Source organism: Eublepharis macularius, chromosome 5, assembly GCF_028583425.1.
Source record: "Eublepharis macularius isolate TG4126 chromosome 5, MPM_Emac_v1.0, whole genome shotgun sequence".
In the NCBI taxonomy this organism is placed as follows: Eukaryota; Metazoa; Chordata; class Lepidosauria; order Squamata; family Eublepharidae; genus Eublepharis; species Eublepharis macularius.
Genome location: NC_072794.1, coordinates 9,663,977 through 9,690,430, shown reverse-complemented (window position 1 = coordinate 9,690,430; position 26,454 = coordinate 9,663,977). Strand labels below are relative to the sequence as shown.

At 46.3% G+C, this 26,454-nt stretch overlaps 1 protein-coding gene across 1 annotated transcript; it reads right to left on the bottom strand.

The window, feature by feature from the left end:
• Positions 1 to 214: 214 nt before the first annotated feature.
• BTBD2 (BTB domain containing 2) lies at positions 215 to 18,610 on the bottom strand. Its single transcript, XM_054980213.1, has 9 exons — positions 18,136 to 18,610; positions 13,369 to 13,488; positions 11,945 to 12,101; positions 10,531 to 10,636; positions 8,114 to 8,311; positions 5,561 to 5,753; positions 5,206 to 5,293; positions 4,571 to 4,717; positions 215 to 3,373 (listed from the first exon to the last, which is right to left on the bottom strand). Exons 1-9 carry the CDS (start codon positions 18,603 to 18,605, stop codon positions 3,212 to 3,214), a joined length of 1,641 nt encoding a protein of 546 aa, XP_054836188.1. The 5' UTR covers positions 18,606 to 18,610; the 3' UTR covers positions 215 to 3,211.
• Between the last annotated feature and the right edge of the window lie 7,844 nt (positions 18,611 to 26,454).

Here is a 26,454-nt window from a genome sequence, read left to right as displayed (position 1 = left end):
ATCTTTTCTGCCTTGCTCTTGTGGTGCTTGTCATTGATGCTGGGCTAGTCCTAAGGCTGCAGTATTCCTCTGCCCAAACAGCCCCCCCTCACCCTAACTTGGCACACTGCTGCTGAAAGCATCTCATAGGGGGTCTTGGTGCAGAAGCACATGAAGTCTGACCCCACCTCCCAGTGGTGTCCCTCCTGTCCCATCACAAAAAAAGTACATGCGCTTAAAGACAACCAAACTGCCTTTATTGATTTCCTATGTACAGAGAGTAGCAAAGACCAAATATAGCATTGGAATACCTTTATTTTGTCTGTTACATAGCACAAGCAGCATGTATGGGCTTGGCTCTGTCAGGAAATCTTTCACCATTTGTAGAGGACCGTTTTGGGGACTGCACTAGCAGGTGTGCAGAATGCTCGTCTTGGGAGAGTTTAATAAATAGAGAGACTCCCAGAAGGAGAGGGCGGGATTTCACACCAGGTGTGCCTAGTACTGGGCCAGGGATCTAAAGGAAGCTGAAAACTGCAGCAGCAAAGGTTTTTCTTGTAGCCAGCAGATTTGCTTGGGACTCACCTATTGATTAACTGTGACCTATGTACAGGGGGAAGGTGCTCTATACACACAGCAGAACGGGGAGGAACTGAAGTGCAGAAGCTAGCAGGGGCTAGTCCCAAACAACTTTGACTGCCTCTTCTTCACAGGAAGAGCCGCCCCCTCCATTCTGCAGCATCAGCCAGGTCAAAATTTTACTCTGCTACAGAGCTGCCCATTGAGAAGGATGGACCCATAATTTATACTGGCCATCATATAAACAAATCCACCCTGCCCCATCTCTTAGCCCTGAAGGAGCCGTGTACACACTGTGCGACAGTGAGCAAGAAGAGGCAATAGTGTAAGGCTGGGGGGAGAGAGGGAGACTTTCCAGGTGGAAACACGTTCCTGCTAGAGGTCATGCTCACACCACAGAGTCATACAAATTTTGTTTTGCAAACCAAGGGGATTGGTGGCTGCAGAGTATTCTCAGTCAGAAGCTTGTAAGCAGAGGTCTGAAAGCCTAAATGCAGCAGCTGACTTCGGTATGGCAAGGAGACAGGTGAGAGTAGTTCAGGCAGGCCATGTTCCAGCCCAGGGGTGGAAAGGGCAGGCCGATTCTGGGCTGAGTTATGTGGAAGGAAACACAGCACAAGGGAACAGAGCATGCCTGCACCCGTCGCCCCGTCTCCCACGATTCATCATTCTACATCCATTGGGAGAGCTGAACATTCTTGAAGGCTTCACCCAGCAGACAGTATTGGGAGCAAGAGTCACTTCACTCCCCCTTCTGCATCATTCTGAGGGGAGATTCAACACAAGTCAGATGCAGGGGGAAGTGGTCATACCACAGACCCCAAGACCACTGTGCTAGGCTGTCTACAGCAAGATGACTTCAGGGAGACAAAGTGGTTCCATGAGTTGGAAAGGCAGAGAGAGACAGCTTGCTGCCGATTAATTTCTGCGGCTGGGACACCAGTGCTCCCTGCTCTCCGCCCCCCACCCCCACCCCAAGAATCTTTTTTTAAAGAACAGCCAAGAGAATTCTGCCTGGTTGGTGTTCTAAAAGTAATGTTCCAAAGTAATTGCTGGCAGCCAACCTGCTGTAGTGGTTAAAGTGTCAAACCAGGATCAGGGAGACCTGGTTTTCAACCACCACTCTGCCAGGAGAAGCTCACAGGGTGACCTTGGGCCAGTCACACAAGTACTCAGTCTAACCTATCTCACAGGGCTGTTGTGGGGAGAAAAGGAGAATGTTGTAAACCACTTTGTTAGAGAGTAAATGAAGTAAATACATTGGAAGCCATACTCTGCAAAAGGAAACAGATGAACAGTGTTTCAACCAATGCTGACCATTAGCAGCTTGTTCTTTGGGGGAAGGGAGGATGCTCTGGGATGGAAACGACACCTTTGCAAACAGCCTGCTCAGGAACGGGTCTGGAGCCAAAACACCTCGACAAAGATGAAATGGCAACCTGTTTTGGAGGGGGGGAGCGGGCTTTGTTACCAAACTGCTACAGCGCAACCAGCAGCACAGTCGCACACTTCTAAGCCCCACTAACGTAAATGGACTTAGAAGAGTTGTTGCAGCGTAGGTTAGCAGTGTCTTAATGCCTGTCCTACCAAAGAAAGAGGCAGAGGGTCAACCCATTTTTGAGGGGTTGAGAATCAGAGCGAAAGAAAACGGGAAAGTTTTCTCTACAGCACTGTAAACCCCATGTAGAAGTCACAGGTTTTTCGGCCAAGCCCCCTCCGCGCTTGGCCACCAAGCTACTTGCCGGTTTGCACACATGAAAAAGTGACCTTTGCTACAGTTGCACAGAGAATGAGACTGAAGTAACGGCTGGAGAGTAGAATGCATTGTTAAGTTGCACTGGATTAACAGCAGCAGAACCATTCAGACGCTTCTTGCCACAAAACGGGAGCGGTGGATGGTAGCCAGCTTGCAGACTGCCTGTGGACAGAGGCTGCTTAGGAGGAGCCACTTGCTCCCTTCCACACATTTAGCAAACCTATTCATGGGGGGGGGGGGCGGGGGGGAGAGGAGAAGCAAGGCAGCCAAAGCAGGCCATCGGAGCCAATTTATCAGCTTTGCCTTCAGCTCCACCCAGAAATGCAGGAGGGTTTTGTACCATCAGTTCAGTGTCCAGGATTGTCTTGAAACGCTGCTTCCCTTATCCGGGGAATTCGCTCTCCACACAAGGTAGTGTTACATTTCCACAAGGAAGTGACTTGCCCCAGCCCTACTTCATGCAGGTGCATTCTGGGTAAACCCTGTCAAGCCACCGTTTTGAACCCTTTCTCCCACCACCCACATGCAGAGGGGATCTCCAAGGAAGGACAGTCTCCTCACTAAAACAACTTTGCCGCCATCACAAGCATAAGCGGATGTGAAAGCCGCTACATTCATTAACAGTAAAAGAATCATCAAGTCCGGTTGTCAGATAAAACGGAGGGAGTTGCTAGCCTCAGCCAACCTGGCAGGCAAGGCCAGTCAGCATGTCCCCGGCAAGCAAGGCCACCGTCACCCCGCGTAGCATGAACTGTTGTATCCACCCACTATCTCAGGCTAGCGTGCTTCCAGTTGGCAGAGCAGAACATGAGCCGGTGATTTTTAGCTTGGAAGGACACGGGAAGGGCAGGAGGCGAAGAGCAGCGCCTGGTCCATCGCTTGACCCCGCTGACAGCACTATGTGTAGAAGATGATCTCTGGGATCTGTCCATCCTCCACCGAAGTGCCGTTGTTGTTCCCGGCGGCGTAACAGAAAGTGAAGCAGGTCTTGGCACCTGTTGTCGGCGACTCATGGATCACTTTACGCAACCCTTTGGTTCCATAGTGGGAATCTGGGCCCTGTGGTCAGAGTCACAAACAATTATAACAGTTCAAGTTGTTGCCTTTTTCTCCGCTATCTAGTGATGACAATAACTTCCTACAAGGAGCTGAAGGTGGCATATGCCAATCTCCCCTCCACCATTTTATCCTTACAACAACGCTGAGAGACATATTCGGCTCAGAGAGGCTCTAATAGCCAGGTGCGCTGCCCCCCCCCCCCCCAGTGCTTGAACCTAGAGTGCCCCTGTCTTGCCTGGGCACTCTGTCCACCACACCCCACTGGTTCTTGAGAAAGGGCTATGGAGACGTGCAATCCCTTCCCCAGAGAGTCCTGACAAAGACTGGTCTATCATTCAAAAATTGTATTCTATGTTCTAATAAAGCTTTCACAAAAAAAGACTTATTATAATATTCTTATAATTATTCCATAAATACTCCCAATACCAACAACATACTCATAAGTCTATCAATTACAATCCTTATCAAATTGGGCTAGTGCAATAATTAGAAAAAGTATAATTGAAGAATGTGGGAAATGTTTACTTTGCACTAGCACTCTGTTGACTGGGTTTACTTGTAAGTCAGGGCAAGCAGCTGAAGAGTGGTTTTTAAGTCGGAGGCTTTTCTACATTTTTGTCTCAGGCTTTTCAGTAACTGTAAGGATTGTAATTGATGGTCTTATGAATATATTGTTGGTATTGGGAGTATTTATGGAATAATTATAAGAATATTATAAGAAGTCTTTTTTGTGAAAGCTTTATTAGAACACAGAACACAATTTTTGAATGACAGTTTATTTTGTCGCTTAAGTTAGTTTTCATGATATTGTGCTGCTGTTATCTAATTATCGTGGCACTCTCTTTATATTGTAAAGACCGGTCTGTGTCAGAATAGCTGCCACAAATCCATTGCTATAGCAACGTGCTTTAGGCTAGACCTGCACAGTATGTAACACCTACTGAAGCACAAACTGTCTACCAGACATTTTTACAGCCCACATAGGGAGGGGGGTGATAAACATACCATTTAAGCTGCTTGTAAGGCTGGGGGAGGGGTCTCTCCAGGGTATGGTGGGCCACAGCTCATGGCTGGCTAGTGGGCTGCCTTGCCCAGGCCTCCCTCCAATACACTTCCAGAAATCTGAAAATGTGCTTGAACAAATCTCCACCTGTACCCCATTCCCAAAAGGGCAGAAAAAGACCCCACCCACAGCACCTTCAGAGTTGCACAGGCTGTGTAGCTGACAGTGGGCAGAATCTCCACTGGCTCCTTAAACATAACCCGGAAAGTGTTGGAGGACCCATCACAGCTAAATCCAGTGTCGTTCTGGCCTAATATTGTGTTGCTGTCAGTATGAATGATCTGAAAGGGAAGAAAGAACTGCCCTTAACTTACAAGCACGCCTAGATGCAGGTCAGTTCTTCTCAGCCCACTTACTTTTGAACAGATTGAAGCTGGGCTCTTCTGTAGCACACACAGCAATTTGGAAATGGAATCTCTCAGAGTATATGGCTCTCCTGGTTGAGGAAAAGTGCTGGACAGCAGTGTCCCTCCATTAGACATGTCCAGAGTCCACATCTCTCCACCTTCACAAAACTATCCCCACTTTCATTGTTTAAAACACCTTTGCAAGCCCTTCACTCGTGGGCTAAATTAAACAAAGGCAGGTTAAGTTTTCCAATGACGAGTTTTTCCAAATTGCAGGCGCAACCACAAGAAGGCTGTGGGCTTCTATGCTGCTGTCTCCCATTCTGCAACCTACCCACATCATGCCCCATCCCCCAAAAGCATCCCCCAAAAGCCTTGTTAGGGAAAACCCCTGCCCACAGAAAGCCAAGGAGGTTTCCCACCTGTATGTTTACTTGATAATCTGTTGGGCCATGTATTGATCCATACAGCCCGAACCCAACTATAAATATCCTCTTGTTCACAGAGAACCTGGTGAGTTTTGAGAGACAGAAAAGGGCAGTCAGCACAAGGGCAAGCAGGAAACATAAGCAGAAACTACATGCTGGCTGGGTAAGCCAAAGTCTATGATGATTCACATTCCATGTTGCTCTGCTATTTTGAACCTGCAACTTCCCACGCTCCTGAATGCTCAGGGCTCCTTCTGCAAAGACCCGTGAAGCTCTATAGACCATTAAACGCACAAGAGGCTCAGCAACCACGCCCAGTGCTGGAAGGGAGCCCAATCTGAAAGCCAACCTGATGCGGTCGCTGGTTCCACTGTACCCCCAGCGGCTCTCCACCTGCTGGAAACGGCTAATGCTGCACTCCTTCCCCCTTAGGCAGCAGCGGGGCCTGTCGATGAACTCCACCCGTGGTTTGGGATTGACGGTGAAATGGAGGAAGAGGCTGACTACTTCACGGTCGGTGAGGATTCCTGACTGAGCTGGCCCTGCAGGAGGAAAGGCAGCAGCTTCTTACTGAGCTCACACTCAGTGACAATGACAAACTGGTAGTCGGTTTCTCTTAAGGATCTCACCCTTGCTGAAAACTGAGGCACTACTGCCCAGTTCAGATACTGACATTCTAGATTTAACAGACTGTGCTGGATCAAACTAGCTTCATACCACAACATTACAACAAAACAACAAAAGAGAGAAAATGGCATTCATCTCAAAGTTATAGGACAGGCCACCAGGAAGCTCAGAGTTTGACTTTGGCTAGCTCGAAGATAGCAAGTGAATCTGCACAGAGATGCCATCAGGACTTCCTAAAGCAGAGGGTCAAAATGGCAGCCCCTTCCTGCCTGGTGGATGCTTTTCTCCCTGGCCAGACTTCTCTGCGTCCCATTTAGTGGAGTCCATATCCACCCATCCAGACAGGCAGCATGCAAGAGGGCAGTCTATGGGTCTCCCTAGCTGCAAAAAAAAGAAAGGAAGGCTGCCAAGGAGCACAGAGGCCAGATCTTCAAGGTCTACTCTGAAATACTCACCTTGAGAATGATGGCTGAGAGAAGCCAACAAACACAAGGCAGGTATTGGCAGGAGATACAGTCAGCAGCACAACAAGGCTGTGTTAACTGCCCAACTAGGTCACTCCGGTGCTGCTTTCCTGCTACAAAGGACCAAATTGTTACAAAGGACCATTAAAAAAAATAAACCACAGAGTGGCACCGAATATGGAACACTTGGGGAGGAGGGAGGGGAGTGACACGCATTTCATCTCCATTCAAATTCCAAAATATCTGAAAGACTCTCTAAAGCCTTCTGTGTAAGTAAAAAACAACCTGAAACCAAGTCTGACCCAGAAATTAATTTTGCCTAAAAGGAATATATTGAGCCTTACAGACTGGGTCCAGTTTACACATACAGGAGAACAAGAGAATATAATGGACTATATAGGCAGTAGAGATCAGTTTTAGATGTTCCTTCACGTTTTAAAAAAAATCTCGCCAAGGAGAAAGCCGGCAGAGCAGGGGGAAAGGGGAAAGGTTCTATCCTCTCCCACAAATCACTCCGCTAGTTTTTTATTCATGGGAGATTTTTCTGACATTGGGGAGCATTCCGACATGGGGCCCCCTCTGCCTGTAGGGCATTCTACCACTTCATTCCCCGGTTTTGTAAGTCAAGCTGGCTTGCTCTCACCTATTTTTTTATTTAATCCCACCTCCACTTACATTCATTGGGGTAGGCACTTGGGACACACTGCCTGAAAGACTGCCTGCTTCCAATGGACAAAAGCTCCCTGGCCTGGTTGTCTGAAGCAGCTTGCAATGGGAATAGGTATTTACAAAGCCTGCAGTACAAAAATTAAGCATCCTCCAAGGTTTGGAAAGGCAAAACTCTGCCAGAAGCTTCTTTCTGAAACCCAAGTCTGAAAATTAAAAGTTGAGCTGCCAACAGTAAACAAAACACTATTTCAACATCAATGAACAATATCATGTGACCCACATGAAGAAAGCCCCAAAACACAATCAGGACCACTGTTGGGTCAACAGGTACAAGCCACATCTAGTTGCTGAACTCATCTGTTTAGCTTTTCCTTGCAGGGAAACGGCTCTGGAGAGAAGCAGAGGAGTGGGGGGAACGACGACAGTACGAAGGCTTAAAACAGCAAGGGAAATTATACTGCTCCACCTTGACCCTCCACAATGCACGGAGTTTGTTTCTGCAAGATGGATTGCTTATGGAAGCCATTTCTGTTCCCACATTAACTCTATACACATGAAAATTTCCAGCATGCTCATAACAAGCAGGTCGAACTGGGGACTGGGTGGGGGGTGGGGATAACGGAAATAGTTGCTCAGTTTGGAATGCCATGCCCAAAGTATTCTTCAATAACTGACACAAGGTTATTCTAAAACGGGGGGCCCATCCAGTTACTAGATATAACACTGTTAATCACATCAGGTAATTGGATTCCCAAAGCCCTTGACTAACATTTTGCCTCTGGCTGTTAAAGATCTAGCTTGACCAATTCAAGGAACAACTTTTCCCCTCTCACCTAATGGTTATCTATTTTTTAAAATCCCTCTGCTTGGAACCAATTCCTTCTTGCATGGCTCATGCCCCCTTTCCCCTCCGCTCTAAGCAACATGTGGGACACCCCATAAGTCAGCAGAGAGCATCATTTGTCTCTCTCTCTCCTCCTCAAGGCATATTCAGATAGGAGGCTGCTGGATTCTGCAGGCCAAGCAGATTTGCTGTATCTCTTGCCACTCTCACAGGTAACTGAATCCTTTGCCCCGCAAGGGCCATCAGCCCATAACCCTTAGTAGCCAGACTGATGAATTTAAAGCTCTGCTCCAGTTACCTGCAGCAAACTCCTCAATTGTCATCAAGGGGAAGCGGATGAGTGACAGGGCTTTGCCCAAGGCTTTCCGCTTGTTCTCCGGAATCACCTGGAGCTGCTGCCGCTGACACTCTGCCTCTGACCATCGCACCACCGCATTGAAGAGGCGCACCTCCCGGATGCCCAAGGTGTCTCGCTCCAGAACAGCAACCAGCGTGTCTGCAGGAAGAGGACAGCAGCAGCATTAGCCACCAAGCCTGGTAACTTCCTTGCAGTTCAGCAACTTGGAGAAGAGGCACATCTTCCATGGAGGCCAAGCAGGGCAGCAAAAGCACTGATTGGCTCTTGAAGGCTGATTTGCTGGCTACCCAGAAACATAAGCCTCTTTGCACCATCGCCTCAAAATCAGCTCCCAATCCCAGAACAAACAAACCCTGCAGATCAGTGGTTTTCCCCCAGACCCATTTGAAAGCCTGTGCTGCAAAGGATTGTGGGAGGCACTGATCAAGCCTTTGGGCGTCTCGCTGCTGCCCCACTAGAACTGAGCACACTCCCTCCCCGCTGCCTGCTTGCCACAGTGGAAGATCAAACTGTTTTTCAGGGAACTCTGTGGCCAGCTTCACAGATCACCTTAGAATCATAGGGCAGGAAGGGATCCCAAGGGGCATCTAGGTCAACCCTCTGCACAATGCAAGAAATTCCCAGCTACCTCCCCCCACTTCTCCAGCAATCCCTGCTCAATGTCCAGAGGAAAGCAAAAAAACCCTCCAGGATCCCTGGCCAATCTGGCCTGGAGGAAATCTGCTTCCTGACCCCCAAAGTGGTGATCAGGATTACGCTGGGCACATAAGCAAGCACTGGCTCATCCAGCCCTGGCCTCCCTCTTACCATTTGCCTAATTTCATTCTAAGTTCACAGCATCAGCACTGTTGTCAGATGGCCATCTAGCCTCTGCTTAAAAACCTTCAAAGGAGGAGAGCCCACCACCTCCCGAGGAGGCCTGTTCAACTGAGGAACTGCTCTAACCATCAGGAAATTCTTCCTAATGTTTAGCCAAAAGCATTTTTGGTTTAATTTTAATTTATTGGTTCTAGTCTGAACCTCTGGAACAACAGAAAACAACTCTGCTCCATCTTCTATATGACAACCCTTCAAATATTTTAAGACAGTTATCATATCACCTCTCAGTTGTCTCCTCTCCAGGCTAAACATACCCATCTCCTTCAACCTTTCCTCAAAAGACTAAGTCTTCAAATTCCTCACCATCCTTTGGACACCTTTCAGCTTTTCAACATCCTTCTTAAACTGCAGTGCCCAAAACTGAACACAGTACTCCAAAGGACCAGAGCAAAGTGATAACCATCACTTCATATAGTCTGGACACTATACTTGTTGATGCAGTCCAAAATTGCATTTCTCTTTTTAACTACTGCATCACACTGCTGACTCATGTTCAGTGTATGGTCTACTAAGACCCCTAGTAGATCCCTTTTATATCTACTACTGCCAAGACAAGTCTCACTCATCCTTTAATTATGCATTGGAACTTTTTCTACCTAAATCCAAAACTTTACATTTGTCTCTGTTGAAATTCATTTTGTTAGTTTTAGCCCAGGTTTCCAATCTGTTAAGATCATCCTGAATCTTGATTCTGTCTTCTACTGTATTTGCTACCCCCCTCCAATTTAGTATCGTCTGTAGATTTTATGAACACCCCCTCTGTTCTATCAACCAAGTCATTCATAAAGATGTTGAACATCACAGGACTCAGGACAGATCGCTGAGGCACTCCACTTGTCATTCCTCTCCAAGAGGATGAGGAACCATTGACAAGCACTCTTTAGGTGCGATCTGTCAACCAATTACAAATCCAAACTACAATTTACCAGCTTCTCAACAGAAATATGATGTGAGACCATACCAAAACCATACTGAAATCAAAATAAACTATGTCCATAGTAATCCTCTGACCCACCAAATGGTAACTATCAAAAAAGGAGGTCTGCAATTACTTGTTCTTGAGGAACCTGTGCTGGCTTTTACTATTCACAGCCTTCTTTTCTAAATGCACAAAGACCAACTGCATGATTTGTTCCAAAGCCTATCCAGACATGGATATCAAGCCGACAGATGGGCAGTTACCTGGATCCTCCTTTCTTTTTCCTTAAAAAGCTCCAAAGGAACCCCAGGAACATGTGAAAATCAGTTTCAGAATTGCTTCTATAGTGGAGCCACATTGAAGCCAGTTCACACAGCTGAATTGCTCCCACAGGCAGCAAACCAACTGCTGCCATCACAAGTGCTGTGCGGAAAACACTGACCAGCTCCAGCTCTCCACACACACACCCCAGTTCAGGGGACCTGGAGGAAGACAGCAGCATGAACTGGTCCTTAGTTTATAGCTACACCAGCAGAGGCGAAAATAAGATTCATCCTACCCAGGTCGATATCCGTGAATCCTTCGGCATTTAGGGCATCAGACGTGTTTTTATCAATGTTCTCCAGGCAAAGGCTTGCCAGTTGGGGTTCGTCAAAGAGTCTGGCCTAAAGAGCAGAGAGGCAAAATAAAAGGGCACACGTGTGTTACTGGGGACAGCTTCTCTTACTTGTGAGCTGATCTCACATGCTTTATGTTCTTCCTCCCTTCCATGAGAAGGAGGGTTCTATTCAGGGCTTTTTTTCTGGGAGAAAAGGTGGTGGAACTCAGTGGGTTGCCCTAGGAGAAAATGGCCACATGGCTGGTGGCCCCCCCCTCTGTCTGGAGATCAGGGGGCGGGGCCACCAGCCATGTGACCATTTTCAAGAGGTTCTGGAACTCCATTCCACCACGTTCCTGCTGAAAAAAACCCTTGGTTCTATTGAAAGAAATCACATACGTATATGAAGGATCATCTCTTCCCATACTATCCAGCTCACCAGTTAAGATGGCTCTCAAGCTGCGCTGTCTGTGCTCCTGCCTTCAGAGGTGAAGCAGATGGCAACTAGAGACAGGGCATTTTTTGTGGTGCCGCTTTGCCATCCGAAGTGAGACTCACCTGGCACTTATTTGACTTTCTTTTAGGTATTAGGCCAAAACACCTTTTTACCTAGGTTTTAAATTAGGGGTTTTATCGTAACAGCTCTGTTTTATGGACAGTTTTTATGCAGACCAATGACTTTTTAAAAACAGCTTGTTTTTAATATTGCGATGTCATTTTAATTCTTAGCTGCCTTGAGCAGGAACTCTGAAGTAGCAGCATAGAAATATCCTAAATAAAAATTATTAAATACACACATTTTTCTCTGCTCTTAGCGGTAAGAAAGGCGCACTCCCTCTATACTGCACCGAGAGGCACCTGGGAAGGAGTAGAGCAGGCCCAGTTCCGCTACGGTTCCCATCAGGAGGTTGCCTATGTCTTTGTCACAAAGTCCTCCTGGTTCATTTTAACAGCGCCTCAAGTGAATTAGACCGACCCCACAGGGCATGCAGATCAGGGGAGCTAGAGTGCCTCATGCCCAGAAAGGCAGAGAAGAAGCTACAGCAGCAGCCACCTTAGCGCTACATTTCAAGGTGCAGCACTATGGTGACTGTCTATCCTTCCAGCAGGTAGCTGACAGCAGGTGACTGCTGCCCACTGTGACACTATGGTGATGTGATAGCAAGAGACATCACCAGCACAGAATGCTCTGCTGCTTCCACTGTGCAGCACTATGGGTGATACCCAACCTCCTTATCTTCCAGCCATGAGAACCACCATGTTGGCACGAAGCCAAGGATGTTCAAGGCATTCCTAGGATGACTGCCCATCCTAGAAGCAGACATCAGGTACCCCGTCCAAAAACTTCCCAACAGGTGAAAGACTGCAAAGATACCTGTGTCAAGAGCATGAAAGCATTGTCCGCTCGGAGGTTTTTCTTTAGAAATTCCACACAGTGAGCCTCGAGGGCAGGAACTGCATACTTTTTAGCAGTGTAAAGAGTCGTCATCACAGTCTCTGGCCCGATTTGAACTTCATCCGAATAAAGAAACCTGGAAAACGGAAAAGGCAGAAAGAACACAAGGCTGTGATAAAGCAGGATTTAAAAATAAGAACATCCCGCACTAGCGTTGAATTAATTATCTCTCATGGACAAAGACCTTTCTATGCCCGCTAAACAGACATCCATTCTCCATTTGGTGTTTGACTCAGCAGCAGCTTCTCCTCATCCAAACCCATCATGGGAGGAGGGCTCTTTGCAAGACAACATGGTGTAGTGGTTAAATTTTGGGACTATTACCAGGAAGACCTGGATTCAAATACCTCTCAGCCATGAAGTCCACTGGATGACCTTAGGCCAGCTGCACACATGCATACAGCCTATTTCACTTTACAGGTTCGCTTTAAGGCCAAAACAGGAGTCGAGAACCACATACATCGTTCTGGACTCTTTGGAGGAAGGGCAGGATAAAAATGCAACAGACAGAGATACGTCTAAACCAGGAGCATGCCTTCTCTGCCTGTATTTTCTAGCACTTCTCCACTTCCATGAGGCCTAGAAACATTTTTAAAACACTGAAGACCGATCCTCTCAGGGCCATGCTGGGCAAGTGGGATTCACACAGCAGCATCCCTCCCCAAGAGGGCTTTTGAAAGCAGGAGTCCTGGTTGATTTGCTTGAACTTTTAAAATAGGCCAGAAAAAATGCCCAACCTGCCTTTCTGACAAAATGAGGCGTACCCGAGATCTTAGAATGACAGCGTTTTTTTTAAAAAAAGGCACTCAATACAAACACAAAATGTTTCACCAGTCCAGGGACTGCCCTTTATTTGATTTGCTCTGAGTCCACTTGTGGGGAGAGCAGAATATAAATTGAATTAAAAAAATATTTAAGCATAGTGCTGGTCCCCTGAACAAGCTGCTACTTGTGAGGGGGGGGGGGTTCACTTTCACAGCTCTTCTGTCTCCCGCCGGTTACCTCCCTCCTTGGCACAAGTTCCCTCTCTCCACCACATGGAACTGCAGATTTCATACAGGACACAAGTCCTGATCTTCCACAGTTGTCCAGGCCCTCAGAACCACATCTAGCAATTTCTGGGAAATGAAACTTTTAGCATCCCCCTTCCTCTATGCCATGCATCCACAGATGCAAAGCTCCATCTCTTGTCTCTCTTCAAGCTTCTCCTGAAGGCAGCTTCACATTGTTGCTGATCAGCACAAAGGACAGAAGGATGAGAGAAAAGAAGACAAATTAGAAAACCAGTTGAGGGGCTTCACAGAGCTCTGAAGATAACAGACTCCACAAAAGAGAGTGCTTACTTCAGCAAGGCTAAGAAGGCAGCTGGTTCCACATCTGGCAGTTCTATCTCTGTAGACGTCGTAGCCATGCCTCCATTAAACATGGCATCAAAGACGGCACTGCCCACAGCCAACACAAACCTGGCATTTAGAAACAAAACAGTGAGCATTCCTGCATTCACTTTATCCTGCTTTAAGGCATCTTCATCTGCTTCCACTTTGCTTCCTCCACTCACAATAAAATGATTTGCAATAACTGTATTTCACAGGGCAATACGTTAACGGATGTTGCCATAACCTTTCAGCCTCCATTGTATTGGCTCTATCCCTTGGCCAAGACAAACTACAATAGCATTAGATAATCATAATTCTCCCATACACAGTAGACATAACCAATATATTTTCTCAAGACGTGTTGGTGGTTAAAAAGGGACTAATTTTTTCCACCATACATATTTTAATGTGAATGACAATACACTAATGAAGAGTTTCAGTGTTTTCAGTGTTATAAAATGTAACTTGATATTCAAATATTCTCCTAGTCCTATTGTGACTATATGAAAAGCTTTCTGTCCAACCAATATACTTTTCTTTACTAAAAAAATTGCTATTTTTGGTTTCTTTTCCCCTGCCCATAAGACACATGTGCTAAAGTAGCGCAGTGTTGGCAGTTTGCAGCTCTCTCTCAAGTACTGAGCATATGCCAAATTGCGCAACTTTGTATGGTAAGTTATCAATTATCTTGTTAAAGCATGAAATCTATGTAAGTATAAGAAAACACCGTACACATTTTATTTTTTTGTAAAATTTCCCCCACACCAAAAAGTTTTTTTTATAGCTGCAAACTTCATGGAAATTTGGCATCTTTACCCTTTTCGCTACAGTTGCGCTCTAAACCCACATTTCCATCCAACTATCACCACCAGTTCAGACCCCATCAGCATATATTTAACGTTACAACTCTGTTCCAACAAGCATCACTTTATATTTACTTATACTCAGGGCTTTTTTTCTGGGAAAAGGGGCGGTGGAACTCAGTGGGTTGCCCCTCGGAGAAAATGGTCACATGGCTGGTGGCCCCGCCCCCTGATCTCCAGACAGAGGGGAGTTGAGATGGCTCGCGCGGAGGGCAATCTCAACTCCCCTCTGTCTGGAGATCAGGGGGTGGGGCCACCAGCCATGTGACCATTTTCAAGAGGTTCCGGAACTCCATTCCCCCGCGTTCCCCCTGAAAAAAAGCCCTGCTTATACTAAATTTCACTTGCAGCTGTTGCCCGCTCTCTCAGTTTGGGAGAGAGAGGCTTCCTGCAGCTAGCTCTTCACATCCCGCCTAGGCTTTCACCGTCCTGAACAATTTGGCATCATCCGCAAACTTAGCCACTGGTCTACTCAGGATCATTTATGAACAAATAAAATAACACTCATCCTAACACCAATTCTTGTCAGGATCTCATTTTCCTCTACTGTGAACACTTATTCCTAGTCTCTGCCCCCTGTTGTTTCTCTTTACCTCATTTGGGCAAACCTGCCACTTTTTAAATGCAGCCTTTTAAAGTTTGCTTAACTTGGGGCATTAACTACACTGACACACATGTAGACTTGGTGGTATCTTTCCTAACCTGGGGTATTCCTATCAGGCTGCAATTAATACAGTTTTAAATAGCTTCCAAGCATCCTGGAAGGTTTGGTCTCTTTTGAGTATACCTTTCAGCTTCCTTCTGACTAATCCCCTCATTTTTGCAAAATTCCCTCTTTAGAAATAAGATGGGACCATTTTGGACTTTGGGGACAACTGTCCGTTGATATGAATGCTAAAATTAATAGCACTGTGGTCGCTGTTCCCAATTGTGCACATCTCATACTAGGTCCTGATTGCTGCTGAGAGCCAAGCCTGGGCTCGGCTTCCCTCTAGGTGCTCCATGATCTTCTGTTCCAATGCACAGATTTGAGGAAAGGACTCTTGAAAAATCATACCCTGAAATTCTTGTTCGTCTTTAAGGTGCCACTAGACTGGAAACTAACAGTTCTACTATCTGCCAACACGGATATCCACCTGAAACTGTGCCAGTGTGCAGTCATTTGTGATATCCAGAAACGTCTCTATTGCATAACTTCAGCACACATTCACCCTATCAATGGGAGACTAGTTCAAGTTGCCCATCATCACATTTTCTGCTTTAGTTGCCTCTCTTATTTCCTACTCTGTCTTGAGAAGGTTTTGGACAGGCAATCAGTAGTTCCCACTTTTAAGTTACTTTTAGGGCCCAGTATCAGCTGCCTAGACAACTGGAAACCATCCCAGATGGTTTTCCTACACGGATTTGTAATATAATCTTCTAGTTTCCCTATTACCTTCTCCCTGACCCCCACCCCAGACTTCTATCCATTGATAGTGTATATGTGGAGAGGTGATTGTTAGAACCTAAACGTCTAGCTCCTTTATACAGAAGCATGGAGCTTGGTTTTTCCAGAGTGAATTTAGACCCAAACAAGTGAACAAGCCTAACACACACAAATGTGTATCTAGCACACACATTTCTTCCTCTCCTGAGTTTCTTACCTGCACACAACAGGGTGGATAAAAATCTTGGAGGGGAAAAACCAACAGTATAAAAACTTACTTAAAATCAGACTTCTAAAAATCTCAAGTTCTTAAAACCTACACTCCTAACATTCTTAAAGCCAGACCAATGGTCTTCCATCTGACGTAGCAATTAAAACCTTTTTTTTTAATATAAAGAGAAAAGTGTTTCAAGCATTACAAATATGACAAAACAGGAGTAGCATTATATTTATTATTGTGCAAATTATGACTGTTCAGAAAGCCTGTAAATGATAGGGATACTTACTTTCCAAGTCATGGAGAAGCAATGCTTCAGTCCAATAGCTACCAGCTCTGTCCTCTGAAAATTCTCAACACTTAAAACACCATCCTAAGCATAGTCACCCCAAAGTAAATTCCTCTGAGCTCAGTGGGTCTTCCCTCTAAGTAACATGTGTAGGACTGCAGCCTAATTCTTCAAGTAAGTGATCTTCCTCAGTGCTCTTGCCTAAGAGCCAAACAAAACCCTTGATTTCACCACTACTCCTCTAAACCCAGCTTCAGCTTCACAGACACAGATTAGAAATTAAGCTAACTCTCTAACTGCAAAGGGAAATGGTTTAATTTGCTATAGCTAACCAAGAGGCTGACTTTTGTTCAGAGAATACAGAACCAGATGTAAAAATCAGTCCACACTATTCACAAAGCTAGCCTATTGGACAATCGCTATCTTGAAAATGTATTTCCTTTGTAGCCCAACTTTCTCACTAAGACTCCAGGCAGATTACAAAATAGAAAACAAACAGAAGACAGCCAATAAACAATGAAAAAGGATTAAGATTACAGAACGAGAAAACCATTTTGCAGCTAAACCCAACCCCCGAGTCCAGAACATCCACCCACGCAGCTCCCAGCAGATTGAATGATGCAGTTCAGAGATCTCTGTCAGAAATGAAAAATTCATCCAGAAAGACAACTCAACAAAGGAAGCCAAATTTAGCACAAGGTTTACCCCCTGACTAGCAGCAATTCTTCTGGGGCCTCCTACTTATGAACCATGTAAGAAAGAGAGGCGCTGCTGCACAGATCTTGCAAGGTACAGTTTGCCTCAAGTGAAGATCAATGCTGCTTCTCAGAACCTCCGACATACGTGACTTGGAAAGTGCGCATGGCTCTTGAGCCATATTGGACAAGGAGTGAATGCTACAATACAGCGGTGTGTGTGTGTTTGCGTGTGTGTGTGTGGGGGGGAATTGGCTCCCCTATAAAGGGACACATTCCATCCTCTGCTCCCATCCTGTTGTGCCACACTTGGGAGCTACCCATCTCAGACACTACAGCACCCACCAGCCACATGTACCCCCCATAGCTCCTCTCCACCATCAACACACCCTCTCTTCTTCACCCACCCACTTGCAATCCCTCCTCTGCACAGCCCTTTTTCTCTCAATTTTTTCTGCCTTTTCCCCTATAGCTACCTCAACCAAACCCATAGCCAGCCTCCAGGTAGTGGCTGAAATCCCCCACCCACCCCACCCCGTGCCAAATACAACTAATCTCAGGCCACAGGGATCAACTCCCCTAGAAAAAACAGCTGCATTGGAAGGTGGGCTATAAAGCATTATACCTTGCTGAGGTCCCTCCCTTCCCCAAACACTACTCTTACCATCTCCCAAATCTCCAGGAGTTTCCCAGCCTGGAGCTGGCAACCCTATCCTGCCATCCAGTTCCCCCACCAAGACGGTGACTTTCATTTTCAGAGCCCCCCTCCCACCCCACAGTCTCTCTCCTTGGAGCGAGCCCCCACGACCCCCCCAAACACACATCTGGAAGCACCCTCACAGCGCCCAAATCCATTCTATGCACTCCCCCCTCCACAGTCCCCTCCCCCCCTACATCGGTCCTCCCCAGACCCCCCTGCATCCCCCGCTCTTTGCTTCCCAGAGCCCTTCATGAGACCCACTGAGAACCAGCAGTTCCCCTCCTCTGCGAGGCCCTCCGCCCCTCACCCTCGCCCCCCAACACCCACCTGGAGGCCCCCTCACAGCTCCCCCAGCCGCCTCCACCCAGCCCAGCCCCCGATGCCCCTGCCCCAGGCTCCACAGTATCCCCCGCCCCATGTTCCCCACAGCCCTCCATGTGGCTCACCAAGGACCCGCAGGGCCCCTTGCCCAGAGGACCACCGCCAGCCCGCGCCCTCGCCCCCCGCGCCCCCCCCACGAGCCCCCTCCGCCCCGGCCCCTCACCGGTGGGCGGGGATGCGCTGGGCGCCGGCGCGGCCCTTGCCCACCAAGAAGTGGACGTCGCTCAGCACCTCGTTGTTGAAGAGGAAGGCGAAGCGCTCCTGCACCGTCGGCTTGGTGGCCTGCCAGTTGTACACCGGCTCCCGGCCCGGCAGCGACAGGGCGGCGGCAGCGGCGGCGGCGGAGAGGGCCGGGCCTGCCGCGCCTGAGGGGGCCACGGAAGCCGCCGCCGCTGCCGCCTGCGGGTTCCCGCCGCAGCCGTGGTTGTGCGTGGGCCCGGCCGAGGCCTGCGGAGGCGGCGGCGGGAGCGGAGGAGGGGGCGGCGGCGGCGGGGAGAGCACCAGCAGCGGCCCGTTGTTGGAGCAGGCGGACGGCGGGGGAGGCGGCGGCGGCGGCCCGTTGCTGGCCTGAGGCGACGGCGGCGGCGAGGAGAGGCGGCCGCTGCTGCCGACGGGCCCGGCTCCGGCCGCCATCTTGAGCGCCGCCTCCTCCGCCTTCTCCTCAGGAGGGGCGGCGGCCGGCCGCGGAGGGGGGCGGCCGGCGGGGCCCAGCAGCCGCACCGGAGGAGGCGGCGGCGGGGCGGCCGGGCGGCGGCGGCAGCAGCAGCCGCGGCCCATTAGGAGGGGAGCCGAGCGGAGCCCCGGCGGCGCCCGCCTCCGGCTTATGAGGGGCGAAAGGGGGCCTCGCCTCGGACTGAAGAATTATTTTCTTTTCCTTAGGGACAGGCCGCCTTTCTCGCTGCGTTGCGAGGCGGGTCACACAGTGCGGGGCAGCGCAGCCCGTTGCAAAGACGTCTCCATAAATACTTGTTATCATAGGGTCCGTGAATGCAAATTTTCAGAGCTTTAAAACCAGCAGAAATCCAATGCAGTTGAAGAAATAATGAAATAGAGCATAAGCAGTTCTGATAAAACAACAGAGAAACCACCCAGTAGGATCATACTTGAAGCAACAAATTGCATACAGCGCAATGCTAAGAAGAGCAAGATTCGGTCCAGTGGCACCTTAAAGACCAACTAGATTTCCACAGTAGGAACTTTAGAGCTCTAATGAAGGGTGTCCTGAAAATCTAGTTGGTCTTTAAAGTGCCACTGGACCGAATCTTGCTCTTCTAATACAGACCACCAGGGCTACCCACCTGAAACTCTCTTAAGAAGATTTACTCCAGTCTAACCCCTTTGAAATCAACTGGGCTAACTCTTATAGGGATTCCATTGATAATAGTAAAGTCTCTAGAATCTATACCCCTACTGATGCATCTCTTGGGTGTATGGGAAGGGGGATTTGCTAGTCAGAACTTGAGTGCGGAAGAGCCTGTGAAGATAGCTGCTTCCATTGTAATGATTTCGAACATCTCCATAACTTTTATCTTGCTTCCAGGAAGTGGAGTTCAATTCCATTTTGTATCAAAGTATCTTCTATAGGTAATGTCCTAGATTTGCCTAGTTACGGTAAAGACTAGAACAGTTTTCCTTTAATTATCCACCCCTCCTATTAACACACACAATGGCTTAGAAGGTGTTTTGGCTTAGTCACCCATTATTACCTATATTGCAAATCAAGTACATTATCTAACCTCTTGATGCTAATGGGCAACGCATTCTATCTCATCCCTTGCAAGCCACCTATGTTGCCAAAATGACTGACCGTGTAATTCTGTGCACAGTTACTCCTGTCTACACTCATTTAAATCAATGGGCTTAGACAGTAATAACTGCAAAGAATTGCACAGTTAATTGGTGGATGGGGCAATTCAGGTTGTCCGAGACGCGCATAAATAAATGACCAATCATTTGGTTACCCCAAATAGCTCAAATTTCTCTTCATCTGCATGTTTCAGGTCAATATTTCAAAAGCTGGATAAAATGTATTCTGAATCACACTGTGCTGATGGCTTTGTGCGTTGCCATGTTTTTAAGATTCATGGGCAAGGGAACAATTTTATGCCTCCTCGATAGTCTGGCTTTATTTTCAAATCCCTCTATCAGCCTGTGCTGGTGAAATCTGATATAGAAGCCTAGCCCTTAGCTCCTGAACTGTGAGACTTCAAAATATCATAGCCAAGACCTCCTTCCCCCCCCCCCCCCAATCTTCCCACTTGCAAGCTCAGAGCTGCTAACCTTGTTTGGAGTTGTATGATGTGGTAATGGTGGTAGAAAGAACCATCAAGTTGCAGATGACTTGCAGTGATCCTGTGAAGCTTCAAGGCAAGAGGCAAACAGAGCAAGTTAGCAACCCTAGATTTCCTTAGCGATCTTCCGTCCAAGTACTTGGCTTCTGAGATCTGATGAGATAGGGCTAGCCTGAGCCATCCAGGTCAGAATATGATGTGCCTGAAAACCTCTTGACGCAGCAAGTGTGTCCAGTCCAGGAAATAATACTGTCCAAACACTAAACATTAGTAAGATAACAGTGGAATCTTATGCAGAGTTATTGGAGTTAGTGAGTCCAAATCCCCATTGCTGTAATTTGAAATCACTGTTAATAAAACCACCCACCAAGTATGTTTGATTGAAAATGTTGAAGATTGCATCACAGCCATGTTTAATTGCCCTTGCAGGGCAAAACTTGATTTGTTTTATGCCATAATTAAGACATAGCTATTTCCTGTGACTTTTGTTGAGCCTCCATACAATTTAAAATTTCTTTAGAGGCTTTCCAAGGTCTTTCAAAATAGCAAATTGTCTCTCTTACAAAGGGTTCTTATTCAAACAGATGATCAGATATCCCTGGCAAATTGCCGAAGTTCCTTGGTTTTAGATAAGGTTTTTGTTAGTTATTCCTGAGATGCTCAAGGGAGCAAATAACAGTAACAATAATGGTACAATAGCAATGAAGACAACACCATTCAAATATATGTTGGCAAAAACTGCAATCTGCAAGCTCCACCAAAACTAACCACCCATAAAAACATTTACTTCTCTAAATAAATGCAGATGACAACCAGTTAGTCATAACATCAGTGTCCAATTCTAGTAGCCAGAGCTATAAGCTAGATGATCCCATTTAGTGACACTTTTTAATTTATGTTATTTATTTAAGGGATTTCTACTCTGCTGTTCCGCTATAACAGCAGGCAGCGCAGCTTGCCAAATTAAAAGAGTATTAGCAAATAAATATTTTAATAGCTGTAATGAAATCCAACCATTATCAAAGCAGTTCAAAAATGTAAAAGTTGAGAAGTGTTAATAAAAATCATTTTAAAAGTGAACTACTGCAAAGCCCCATGAAAGATAAAATACCCAAATATTATAAGTGAATCCCTCTAAATTTAAACAGCATATGAAGGACAAAGAGGAGAATCCATCAGTCAAACATCACACTCAACATCGTTTGTTTCACTCCACCTTTGCAACCTGTACGCAATTAGAGCCATATGAGCTTTGGGTAAATGTTAGATCTTTATGGGCCCTGTAAATATTTCTTTCTCTCCCACCCCATGTAAGGATTCCTCTCATTAAACACGGATATATGGCCCTCAGGGAGACATAAACTGGGTTCTGCTAAATTCTGTTTCCACACATTATGGATTTTCATAATCTTCCAGGACAGACTGTAGCAGATACAAAGATTGTACTGTTCTCCTATAAAAAGACGAATCCAGTGCAAAAGTTCTGAATTGGGGTTCATCAAGAGACTAAATATTATCCCCCCCTTCCACCCCTGAACAAAAAATTAGGTTTCCTTACTCACTATAGGTGTTAGTAGCTCACCATGACCCACCCTTTATTTACAGATGTTATGTTCTGATAATAATTTGCTTATAATAGAACAGGCAATGTTTTAAGCATTTCTTCTGATTGACCAATGTTACAAGTACCATCCAGATCAGATCATATTTAGGATATTTTATAAGCAAAAACAGACTAATTGTCTGTTCCTGAGACAATAAAGGCTCAGATTTAGGAGTTCGCAGATGCCAAGCTACCCTGACTAATTGGACACGTTGGGAACTAGCTAGAGCAATGGTGGCAGAGAAGTAAAATTTCTTTGCTGCTGTCACTACTAGGATTGCCAGGCCCTCTTACCATTCGGGGGGTGGGGTGGGGAGCCTGGCGCTTACCTTGCTGGTCTCATGCGCATGAAGCACGCATGTGCACCCAGCCATCGAGCAAGGGAGCAAACCCCTGGCAGGCAACTGGGAACCCTAGGAATCACTCACCATGCACCATATGTCAGTGGACAAATGGTTTGATATGAAAAGCTAGAAGGGCATTGGGTTTTGGGTTTTTTACAAATTCACTATTTTTAAGACTTGTAATTCATAGAGAGGGAATTATTTAATAATGGTCTCAATCTTAAATAATATTTCTGTTATTGGCATGGTCTTCATGGCACGACTCTCCAGTAGAGGGAAGAATTATTTCCTCCCTTGCCATAATGCTATTCCTATAGGTCTTCTGGCCCCATGAACAAAATGGGGTGGGGTGGGGAATGGACTGCGGGAGGAGGAGGAAGTGGAGGTGGAGGAAGTCCCACTCCACAAAGTCCATGGATGGTTGGATACATTCCGTACTTGGAGAGCCAGTTTGGTGTAGTGGTTAAGAGCGGCAGGACTCTAATTTGGAGAACCAGGTTTGATTCCCCACTCCTCTGCTTGTAGCCAGCTGGGTGACCTTGAGTCAGTCACAGCTCTGTTGAGCTCTCTCAGCTCCACCCACCTCACAGGGTGATTGTTGTTGTGGGGATAATAACAACACACTTTGTAAACAGCTCTGAGTGGGTGTTAAGTTGTCCTGGAAGGAGGTATATAAATTATTATTATTGCTTTATTTAATATATCTATGTAGCATAGCACTCTAGATATTTGCTAGTGTTAAGAGTGAGATGGGAGTGTAATAAAAACAAAAACGCACTTCAATTCTTCATCATTAGAAAGAGAGGGCTTTATTATATATTAGGGCAAGAGTAAAGGGGTTTAAAAAAATTTTCAGGAATTGTGATGAATGATTGTTATAAACTGTACCTTTAAACATCAAATGAGAGGCTTGTGTGTGTTTTTTTAAAAATGGGAAGAGGAAATATTGTATGTGCATGATTTTTGTTTTAATTTTAAAGATGCTGAAAGAGCTTGTTATTTATAAATGAATTTCTAATTCACTGTGCAACACTCAAGTGGAAGCTATTGGTGTGAGGGGAAATATTAATAGAGTTAGAAGGTAATTTGTATGAAATACATCTACAGAGGAAAAAGTGTTTAGTTTGGCTGTATTTTGGGAGGAAAATTCCCTTCTAGCCATGCATACTGCAGGCACCCATACTAAAAAGGGAAATAAATGCATCTAGCAGAAGTTTTAGCTGACTTAACTTGCCAACGTAGTAGCCATCAAAGAGGTGAGGCCACAAACAGACACTAGAGGCTGCTAAAGACTAGGTGTGGAACTGGAAGGAAGGAAGGAAGGAAGCAGGTCTCCGTTTTACATCTGTCTCAACCGGCCTCCAGGAGGGGACCAGCAGTTCTCCTGGAAGTAAAACTTAAATCCAGTCAACAGAGAGCAGCTCCTCTGGGGAAAAATGGCTATTTTAGAGGGCAGACTGTATGTTACACCTCTCTGAGGCCCTTCTCCTCACTAAACCCCACCTTCCCAGGCTCTACCCCAAAGTCTCCAGGAATTTCCCAACACAGAGCTGACAACCCTAATTTGGATCCATCTATGTACCCGCAGAGGGATTCCTAGCTTGCAGTGCTCCTTGGCATGGTTTATTGGACACCATGTCCCTTTGAATGAGTTGGATTTGATTCAAAGGAAGCATGCAGAAGGATCAGGCTGAGAACTTACCAGGCTAAAAAAAGTCACAAAGGATTTCTGTGGAACCTCTCTCTGGACTGCTTTGATGATCTGGATTTCCCTTCTTTATTGTAATTACTCCAGGAAGATACCTCTGAAGACATGTCATTGCACCCTCCTCCTGCCTTGGTGGTGGAGAGTGCTCTCAAGTCATAGCTGACTTATGGTGACCCCTGGTGGGGCTTTCATGGCAAGAGACTAACAGAGGTGTTTTGCCATTGCCTGCCTCTGCAACCCTGGTCTTCGCTGGAGGTCTTCCATACCACTTACTAACCAAGGGTGACCCTGTTTAGCTTTTGAGATCTGATGAGATCAGACTCACCTGGGCTATACAGGTCACGACCTTCCTGCCTTAGGTGTGATTAAAGGCCCAAATTGTTTTTGAGGTAGAGAGGCTAATTGGAAAGAGGTAAGGCCAGGGAAGGGAGCCGTGCAGATGGATACTTCTAGCTTCAAGAAGACTTTCAGTTCACTTACAGAGGTCATTTACTGGAAAGGCAGGGTGTGGTATAGTTGTTAGAGTGTCAGACTAGGATCTGGGAGCTCCAGGTTCAAATCCCCATTCTGCCATGGAAGGTCACTGGGTGACCTTTGGCCTATCACATAACCTCGGCCTAAGTTCCCTCACAGGGTTGTTGTGAGGAGAAAATGAAGGAGAGGAGAATGACATACACTGCTTTGGGTCCCCATAAGGGAGAAAAACAGGATGTAAATACTCTTCCCACTTGAAGGCAGCTGGGTGACCTTGGGCTAGTCACAGTTCTCTGGAGCTCTCTCAGCCCCACCCACCTCACAGGGTGTTGTTGTTGGGATAATAATGACATACTTTGTAAACCGCTCTGAGTGCGTGTTAAGTCATCCTGAAGGGTATATAAATCAAATATTATTATAAATAGCATATTTTTTTAAAAAAATACAGAGACATATACCCTTCCAAGCCCATTAACTTCAACAGACTTCAATCACCCAATGTATTTTTAAAAAAAGATTTCAGGGTTTTCTGCAAACTTGGGGTGTTTTCAGGTTTAAAATAGAGCTGTCTAGTCTGTACATGGCCCCAATCTCCTGGTTTACATATCCACAGATAGAGTCCTGTTGAAAGTCATGAGAGAGTAAGTTTGGTGTAGTGGTTAAGAGCTGCGGGACACTAATCTGGAGAACCGGGTTTGATCCCCCACTGCTCCACTTGAAGCCAGCTGGGTGACCTTGGGCCAGTGACAGCTCTCTCAGAGCTCTCTCAGCCCCACCCACCTCACAGGGTGATTGTTGTGGGGATGATAATAACACACTTTGTAAACCACCCTGAGTGGGCATTAAGTTGTCCTGAAGGGCAGTATATAAATTGAATGTTGTTGTTATTAGCTGTATTGATAACTGTACTGTGGTCTCTTCAGGACACGCTAGCTGTTCCCATGGCATACAGTTTGGCAATTACTGGCATGGAAAAATTTACTGGAATGGAAATAAATAAATAATAGTTGTAAGTCCACCAACTTGTCAAGGTTGAAATGAATTTTTAGGAGATGTTGTATTGTCTATTGTGACATACACTTTTCTGTCATTCCTAACTTTGCCTGGCTGCTTTTTAATTTCATAAATGTTCTGGAGGCATGGTTACTGCAGTAATCACCCAGGTTGTAGGTGGCAAAACGTGTCAAGAGTTGTAAAAGTCAAGAAAAGCGGAACAATCCCAGAAGGTGTGCAAATGAATAGTTGATGAGATCAGTTACTGAACTGACCGATGAGGAACTGACCAAGTGTCAAAGAGGGCACCAGAACACTTTGCTGGCAGGCCTTCTAGTCCTCATAATGGTCCTTGCCTCTTCTCTAGAGGGTTGTGTGGGTTGATAGACTCTGCAAATAGAAGATGGTAGCAATTTGTATAAAAACTGCTGCTGTCAAAGGCACAATATTTTTTTTAATATTTTATAATATTTTAAAATATTTTTAAAGATCATATTGTCGAAGGCTTTCACGGCCGGAGAATTACCTGCTAACATCTTCTCTGCACATTGACACTGCAAGATCTCTGTCTTTCGGTGCTACACCTCTGAAGATGCCAGTCACAGCTGCTGGCGAAACGTCAGGCACTACAATGCCAAGACCATGGCCATACAGCACGGAAAATCTACAGCAACCTGACGTTGCTGTAGATTTTTTAAAAATCCACCAGTTAAACCATAGTTTGTACCCACTTGGAATGGACTGAGGTAACAAGTGTTGCTTATTTCTACGGTTGCCAGATCTGAGTTGGGACATTCCTGAAGATGTTGGGGGTGAAACCTGGGGAAGACAGAAGAGGAGCACAGCAAGATATAATGCCAGAGAGTCCACTCTCCAAAGCTGCCATTTTCTCCAGGGGAACTGATCTCGCTTATCTGGAGAATAGAAAAGAAGAGCCTAGTAGCACCTACAAGTAACAAAATTTGTGGTAGGGTATGAGCTTTCATGAGTCACAGCTCATTTCTTCAGATACCAAGAAGTGAGCTGTGACTCACAAAAGCGCATACCCTACCACAATTTTTGTTAGTCT

Excerpts from the sequence above, each read along its gene's own strand:
- BTBD2 (XM_054980213.1), bottom strand. The coding sequence starts at position 18,605 with ATGGCGGCCGGAGCCGGGCCCGTCGGCAGCAGCGGCCGCCTCTCCTCG. Across the intron at positions 10,637-11,944 it reads CTTTCATGCTCTTGACACAG|GCCAGACTCTTTGACGAACC; the intron begins GTATCTTTGCAG and ends TCTGCTCTTTAG. Across the intron at positions 5,294-5,560 it reads GGAACCAGCGACCGCATCAG|GTTCTCTGTGAACAAGAGGA; the intron begins GTTGGCTTTCAG and ends AAAACTCACCAG.